Genomic DNA, 8842 nt, shown 5'->3' with positions numbered 1-8842 from the left:
TCTGTACCATTTTTTTCTCCTTTTATCAGTAGATTACACTCTTTCTATTGATTATACTGCAAAATTCATGAGTAAGATCGGCCGTAGGGTGTAAAAGTTATGATATTAGATCGAGAAAAAAAAAATATATGATACTTGATCTCGAGGAGTTGCCACAACGTGGCTAGTTTTACCGAGTTCATATACTGTACACCTACAGTGACCAGGTCACAGATATGTACCTAAAATAAATCATTATGTGATTGTTGATATCTATATCATTAGTCACCGGTAGTTAATTGAAAATTGAATTCAGGACAATCCGACATATCTATATTTTTCTAAACAAAATTTCTTTTTTGTAATCATCACCACAGTCTAGATTGAGTGATGATATATCACGATATAAGCATGAGAACTCATCCTTTGACTGCAATGAAGAAGGTTCTCTTTATAATGTGCATACCTTTCTTGACCCCCCCCCCCCCCCAAAAAAAAAAAAAAAAAAAAAAAAAAAAAAATTAGAAATAAATAGAGCATGCATGTTTCAAGGGTTATCCCTTGATTTCTCTTTGAAAAAAAAATCCACGCACATTGATTGCGGCATGAGCTAGCCGACTTTTTTTAAGGATTTTCTTTTACTATCTAGCGTACCACACCCCTTTGTAACATTGTATACATTGCATGCATGCTTATTTGTCCTCATCAATAATGAAATGGATAGCATTTTTATGCATGCACACACTCCGGTTAAATGGTTAGCATGTTAGACAATACATAAATATTCTTGTGTCATAAACAACGATTCTTGTAAAAGTCAACCTTTTCTACTACCTCCGTTTCATATTAATTTGCAACGATTTGACATAAAATAAAGAGAATTAATGTCTAATCGTTGCAAATAATATGAAACGGAAGTAGTAGAATAGTTTTTCAAAAAGAAACAAAAAAAATATCTGGAATTTACTTTTAATAGCCATAAAGTATTAATTAATTAGACAAAAATATGTTTAAAGAAGAATGAGCAATATAGATAGAAATGAGGTCACACTGAATACGAGTTAGGAAATTATATTGTTTATATGGGTTGAATAGGAGTAAAGCGGAAAAATTTGGGTCAAATGACCCTCACGTGACATGGTCAACGTTGGGAAATAAAAGTCAACTATGTCATTTCGGTGGAAGGTAGTCAATTACAACATTTTATACTTTATAAGGTAGTTAATTACAACATTTTGTTTTTAGGGTATTTTTTTGTAAAATCTGGAGTTTAGAAGGTAGATTTTCAAAAAAAAGAAAAAAAAATTCAAAATTATATACGTGACTCTATTTTTCAAACACAAAGAATATTAGTTTAATTATATCATGAATTTTTGTTTTTTTACCTAACTAAAAAAAATCAAGCTAGCTTCATCAAGTCAATGAATTGTGCACAAGTTTAATCTCACGAGTCTTACAAAATACCAAAAAGCCTAATTTTGTTGCACAGAATCTTGTTTTAAAGTTATAGGTAAGCCAGTCAATCTTCTTTGAGAATAGATTGTAGACTTTGGAAGAAAGATGTAACTTGAAAATACATAAATAATAATTTAAAAATCCTCCAAAAGACAGCGAACTCTATAATTTTGGGATTTGTTAAACATCGCCCGCGTTTTTCTACATAAAGCCCACATTTTTTAAAAATGTTGACATTATTGCCCTTGTTTTAATTTTTACCGAAAATAAAATTTTTCACTCATAAAAAATGTGGAGCAGGACTGGATCGCCGAGTGAAACCGAAGAGCCCTCAACGTCGGGTAGATGCACCGGAGAGACGCCGTTGACGCCGGAAAAGGAGGTACGAAGCCATCTAAAACCACGAATTGGCGGCTGGCGTCCTGCCGGGACGCCGTGACCGTAGTGGTGGCGCCTAGCCAGGACGCCGCCACCGTGGCTCTGGCGCCTGGCCAGGACGCCGCCACCGGTGGCGGCGTCCTGGCTAGACGCCACCGCCACGGTGGCGGCGTCCTGGCTAGGCGCCACCACTATTTTTTTTTTTTTTTTTAATTTAATTTAAAATTTGTTTATTTTTTTTTTTTTGTGTTACAATTTTTTTCTTTTTTTTTTGGTTTTTTTTTTGTTTTTTTTTTAATTGTTTTAATTTGTTTTTGTTTTTAATTTATTTATTTTTTATTATTTTTTTTACAATTTTTTTCGTTTTATGTTTTTTTTTTGTTTTTATTTTTTTGGTTTATTTTTATTTATTTAATCTAAAGTTTTGTTTATGTTTTTTATTTTTGTGTTTTGTTTTTTTTTTTTTTTGAATACTTTTTGTTTATTTCTTTGTTTGTTGTTTATAATTTATTATTGTTTTTGCTTTTGTGCTAATGTTGTGTCAAATGTATTAATTTAATCTACTCTTATGTGATTATATTTAGTTTTCGTATGCCCACTAATTACAACTTAAAATAAAAGTTATAAAAACTAAAAATATAATGTCAAATTCTAAGAACTTAAAATAATAATTATAAGAACAGATAATGTTAACTTTTACAAACAACTAGGAAAATGTTTTATAAATGCACTGCCGACATATCAATAATCTCTCTGTGACGCCCACTGCCACTGCTCAAGGGCCCGTTCCAGTTCATCAATAACAGCTCTGCCTGTTGCAGTCGTCATGTTGTCCCTCTCCTCAAAAAGTCTGTGTCCCAACTGCGTCATCTTTCCCATCCACTACACATAACAAAACACATAAAATTCAATAACGACGTATTATGAGACGTATTATATGAAAAAAAACACAACTACAAATGTTTTATGAGACGTACCGCATCCACGGCAGTGGGCGGTGGCACATCATCATCATCGGCGTCGTCGCCGTGGTGGACGTCTCTGATCAACCTCGGGTGCGAGTGCCGGTTGTACCACTCCATGTAGTGCTGGTCACACATGGCAGCCACCCCAGTTGGCGGCCGCTGCAACTGCTCAATCCATATGCGGGCAACCATCGGAAACTGCTCCCACGTGCCAATCATGCTTGCCGGCCATTGGACGACGTACTCCTTCAACGACGCAGATCGGACGGCCTTACTGGGCCATGCTGGTGGAGGAGGAACAACTTGGACATATCCAAGCTGGCGAAGACAGCGCTGCGGCATGTACGCCTCTACGATCTCACGATACTGAATCAGTCCCGTGTAGAGGGTCCTGGGTACCCTATTACTAGGGTTCTGGCCGAAAGGCATCCAGTTCACCTGCACATTTTTTAAAATTAGTAAGATTCATACAATAAACACATCAAACTATAAAAGTAGAAATAATTTAAACACTTTACCTCTAATGGGGACATCCTGTCAAGCAATAACCGTATCGATCGCAGGCGGTCAATGGACTTCTTCTCGACACGCGGACTCCACGCACAGGCACGTGGCTGGCCATCCCCAATAGGAACCGGGTCGCGGTGTGGTCGAAACGCCGGGAAATACTCGTATATCCACGTCTGTAACAACGTCATACATCCAGTGATACCTGCCGCATCAGCCCGGCTCGAGAATCCTAACTGGCGATACATGTACGCTAATGTAGCCGACCCCCAAGAAAACTGGCCTACTCTGTCGGGCTCACACGCGTCAACTATGTCGCGTGGCCTGAGCTTGTTTCCGCTCTTATCCGGAAACAAGGTACACCCGAGAAGAAGAAAAACATATGCAGCCAGCTGTGTGTCCTGCGTCCTACGTGAAGTGGGGTGCAAACATCGCTGCAAAACTGCTGCGATCTTAACACCGCCGTGATCCCACACACCAAGTGCCGCTGTGTACAGCGCAGCCCTATCCACCGCCAACAGCTCCGCCAATAAATCTGCCTGATCCGCATCTGTGACAACAGATGCTCGGTTTCCCTCTACGGGAATCCCAAGGATGGCCTCGACGTCATGCAACATGATCGTCATCTCACCGAACGGAAGGTGGAAAGAGTTCGTGTCCGGCTGCCATCGCTCAACGAAAGCCGTGATCAGCGTCGAGTCAATCCTCTCATGCATGGTGGCAGGAAGGTGGCTCACTCTAGTGGCCCTCAATCGGCCGACCATCTCGCTCTCCTCCGGCCAAGCCTCAGCCCAACTACACAAGAAGTTACAAGTCCTCTCCCGGGTTTGGCATTTCAAAATGCCGCTATCCAAAGCCCGCTCTTGGTCCTCCCAAATACGGGTAGCGATGTGTCCTAGAAAGCTAGGAATCACACTCCCGTCTATAGGTCCCCCAGCCACCTCGCCCCTCACCACCCAAGAATCATTAACGGCCCTCGACCGTTTTCTGCTAACCGCAGACACAGTGGACGCAGATGATGTGCCAGATCTACTAACAAATCTACCATCTCTACCCTTACGCACGTCTACCCTACGCGTCTCATACACATCATCAAGCCTCTGACTGAATGGACCGTAATCATCATATGGTCCACTCTGATCGTCCACATCCTCATCTGCATCCTCCTCCTCCTCCTCCTCATCACCATCATCATCTTCATCATCCTCAGAATAGTGCACCCGTTCTCTACGAGCCGAGGCCGAAATACCACGGGATCTAACGTGTCTGGGCCCCGAGCTCTCCATTGAGTTCATCATACTTCTCATAATGTCCATACTCTTCCCAGCCCCAGAACGAAAATACGATGCCTAACACAAAATAACAAAACATGTAATATGCAATATAAACATGTAATATAAACATAAAAAAAGTAATTAAAATAAATAAATAAAACAATATACATATGATGGAAAATAAATTAAAAACATTACAAAATATTAACAACCTAAAAATAAAAAAATTAATAACCTAATAAATAAATAAATAAAAAATTGGAAAAAACAAAGCAAAAAAAAAAATTACCCAAAAAAAACAAATTGGAAAAAACAAAGTGAAAAATATAAAATTATAAAAACTTAAAAAAAGAAGAACATCAAAATTTTAAAAAAAATTTATAACAAAAAAAAGGGAACATAAAATTTTTTTTAAGTAAAAAAACTAATTCAAAAAAAAAAAAACAAGAACAATAAACAAGAACATAAAATTAAAAATTAAAAAAAAAAAAAAAGAGGAACATAAAATTTTTTAAAAAAAAACCAACAAAATTTAAAACAAAATAAAAAAAAAATCAGAAACATAAAATTTAAAATTAAAAAAAAGAAAAACAAATTTAAAAAAAAATCAAAAAAAAAATAATTATTTTCGAAAATTAAATTTCAAATTTAAAACCAAAAAAAAATTAAAAAAAATAAATAAAAAGGCGGCGGCGCCTAGGCCAGACGCCGGTGCCGTGGTTCTGGCGCCTGGGCCAGACGCCACCGCCACCGTCACGGCGTCTGGCCTAGGCGCCGCCGCCGTGGTAGTGGCGTCTGGGCTAGACGCCGCCGCCGTGGTGGTGGCGTCTGGCCTAGGCGCCGCCACCGCCTCCGACCTTTTTTTTTTAATTTTTAAACACAAAATTAATAAAAAATACCTTCTCGCCGGAAAACCGCTGTCCACCCGCCGCCTGTGCCGCCACTTCCTTGCCGGGCCGCCTCGACATCGCTCGGAAAGTTTTTTAGAGAGAGAAAGTGGAAGTAGAGAATTGAGAGAAGAAATTGTGTTTTTTTACTTTGAGGGCAAAAGTGACAATTCACTCTAATTTTGTGGGCTTTATGTGGAGATTCGCGGGCGATGTTTAGCAATTCAGATAATTTTTAGAGAATTAGCTTGTCTAACATGCGTCATCATTCATGCATGCAAGCAAATTAAAATAGATATATGATGAATAGTATGTTTTTGCATGCCGGGCGGCTTACAATTTAACGAATTTTCCTCAAAAGAAAATTAAAAATAAATTTAACGAATTTTCCCCTTTTTTTATAAAAAAAAAATAAATAAATAAAAGAATTGTCAAAAAGTCTAGTATGATTTATGAAGCATGAGCCAGGTAAGTTAATCATGTGACTATGTGAGTCGAGACTCACGACTAGTCGTCCCATTGCACATTGAAGATTAGAGAGACTAACATAGATATATAGGGTATACTGCTACTTAATCTATCACCAATTGATTTTAAATTATTAAAATCTTGTTAGCTTATTATATGTCACTACTACAAAATTGGCCAAAGAGATCAAAAATAATCAGCTCCGTTCCTAGAAATTTATGGGCCCTAGGCATAATGTAAGAAAAGGGCCCCTTACGTAAACAAATTTTTTTACACGCAATAGCTTTAAATATAAGACAATGAAAATAACTTAAATTATTTGAATAATAAGTCTCCATACACAATACTGGAGTAATAACTTTGCATAATATTTCGGTAATTGAATAAATATGAAACGATGTAATTGAAAAAATTAATATTTTGAAACAGATACTCATAAAATCGAAAGATTAGAAGAAGAAGAAGAAGAAGAGGTTATATTGCATAATTATCTCCACCTAATTGACATCTAAGTAATTTAATATTAATTGCTAACTAAATGCATTTATTATCTTTTTTAAAAGTAGCTTATTTTGTAACGAGTAGAAACTACAGTTTAGACAGTTTAAATTCTACAGCTATGCAAATTGATTTTTTTTTTGAATTTTTGAGCCCCTTTCTGGCATGGACCCTAGGCGGTCGCACTCGAGGCCTACCCCTCCGGGCCGGCCCTGAAAATAATAGACCTGTTTACTACATAAGCGGTCTCTTTGTTCCAAGAGACCATTTACCATTAAAAACCGGTCTCAAAACAAATTCAAAAGACCAGTTTTTAAAGATAACCGGTCTCTTGGGGTATTTTAGAATATTCTTACATTTTAATTAAAATAGTTTGAGACCAATTTTTTTACAAAATCGGTCTCTAGGTGATTTTTTTTTTTTTTTTTTTCAAATTAAAAATTGGCAGAGACTAGTGGAAAGTAATAACCGGTCTCTGCTTTTCCTAATTCTAAACCACCAAAATCCCTAAAATAATTTAATTTCACTTTCTCTGCTCCAAATTTTTTCTTTTCCCTTAGCTTACTCTACCTACGTAATGTCGATCAAACTCCTTCCCTTAGCTTGACACCGTGCTAAGCTACCTCCTTCTCCACTTGTCGGCGTACCTCCGTCCACCTCCACCTAAAGGCTGCCGACGCGACTACACTCAAATTCCGTTTCTTGACTGCACTCAACTAATAATTGCATAATTGCATTCAATTCACTCCATTGTTACACCACCGTTCCATTGTAATCAAACTCCATCGTTCGCACTCCATCTTCCGGCGCACGGTAGCAACCGCAATTCCACCACTGAAGTTCGATTTTTCATTCAATTTTTGGAGCTTGAGAATTCTGCAATTGTAGGATTAAAACCCTAACTTTGGAGAAGGCCGCTCGAGGTATTATTTATTTATTTTCTTTCAGTTTCGATTTTTCATTCAATTACTGTTGTAACTATGTATGTGGTACATATAATTCATAAAAATGAATGATTTTTGTTCATAATCTATTGTTTTATTGAGGTTGCCTTGTTTGTTTTGCTATATTATAAGAAGAATACTGTTATAAAAATGCATAATGATTCAAATTCTTTTCAGTTTTTCTATTGTATCTATTTGCATAAAATTTGTATGTTAATCGTCTTGTTATACTGGTTAGTTGATTTGGCTTAGAGAGCTTTGTTTAAGATATGAGCAGTTATATATAGTAGTTCTTAGGAATTTGATTTTCCCGCAAAAGTTCTATTTTGTACCTTTGTAAAAGGTGTATAAAATATAGTATATAAGCTAACCCCACATGTAAGGATTCCTAAAATTATTGCATGTGAAAAAATATGTGCTATAAAAAATAACAGAACATGAATGTGGAAGCTCTTCCAAATTTGATGTTCATGCTGCTCACATTCAAAAATAAATAGTAAATGACTAGTGGTCCATGTTTCTACTCTTTACTTTGTATAGTATATTGTTTGTGCTTAAAAAATGAATAGAAAAATGGAAGAGCTTATTGCTATTGTTTAATGAATATGATATTTGTTTTTTTTACACAATATTAATATACTCTTGCAATTATTTTTTAAATACATATATATATATTTTTTTTTTATAGATTTTGTAAATCTTGTGGTTATATTCCAAATTTCCTTTATATAAGCTTTACTTATGTGATATTTTTAAGTTAATTTATCTCAATCTTGTTTTTCGACTTTTATACAATATTAATATACTCATGAAATTATTGTTTTATTTATATATATTGCTTTTAGATGTTGTAAATCTTGTGGTTATATTCCAAATTGCCTTTATATGAGCTTTACATATGTGACAGTTTTAAGATTTGAGGTCTTGTTCTTGGTGGTTAGAAATGGATCGAAATTGGATATCAACATCGAAGCCGGGTGAACCTGAATATAAAGCAGGGGTTAAGGAATTTATTAAATTTGCAGTAGAAAACAGTGGAGGCCGCTCCAAGCTACGTTGTCCTTGTTTTATGTGCCATAATTTTTTGCATAAGAGACCCGATGAAATTCTCAATCATTTGAGTAAATGGGCATTTGATAAAACATATACCCGTTGGATCTGGCATGGAGAGTTTAGGGACATACAAGATAGTTGTAGTGGTGAGAAAAGGGATGATGTGTGCGAAGTTCATAATAATAATGAGGGTGATCGGTTGGAGGACATGTTGCATGTAGTTGAGGATCAATTTGATAACAACCCTTCCATGTTGGAGAGCTTGTTAAACGACTCTGAAAAACCATTGTACGAAGGTTGCACCAAGTACACAAGGTTATCAGCCATACTCAAATTATACAACATGAAGGCTGGTCATGGTTTGACAGACACAATTTTAATGTGTTATTGGAATTGGTGAAAGACATGCTTCCCAAAGACAATGTCCTTCCTAT

The 8842-nt window shown here is 36.4% G+C and overlaps 1 protein-coding gene across 1 annotated transcript; it reads right to left on the bottom strand.

The window, feature by feature from the left end:
* Positions 1-2451: 2451 nt before the first annotated feature.
* LOC110723876 (protein MAIN-LIKE 1-like) lies at positions 2452-4494 on the bottom strand. Its single transcript, XM_021903271.1, has 3 exons — positions 3296-4494; positions 2790-3215; positions 2452-2694 (listed from the first exon to the last, which is right to left on the bottom strand). Exons 1-3 carry the CDS (start codon positions 4046-4048, stop codon positions 2554-2556), a joined length of 1320 nt encoding a protein of 439 aa, XP_021758963.1. The 5' UTR covers positions 4049-4494; the 3' UTR covers positions 2452-2553.
* Positions 4495-8842: the final 4348 nt, after the last annotated feature.

Source organism: Chenopodium quinoa, unplaced genomic scaffold (assembly GCF_001683475.1).
Source record: "Chenopodium quinoa cultivar QQ74 unplaced genomic scaffold, ASM168347v1, whole genome shotgun sequence".
Taxonomy (NCBI): Eukaryota; Viridiplantae; Streptophyta; class Magnoliopsida; order Caryophyllales; family Amaranthaceae; genus Chenopodium; species Chenopodium quinoa.
The sequence above is the reverse complement of the archived record's forward strand: the minus strand, read 5'-3'. Positions and strand labels throughout refer to the sequence as shown.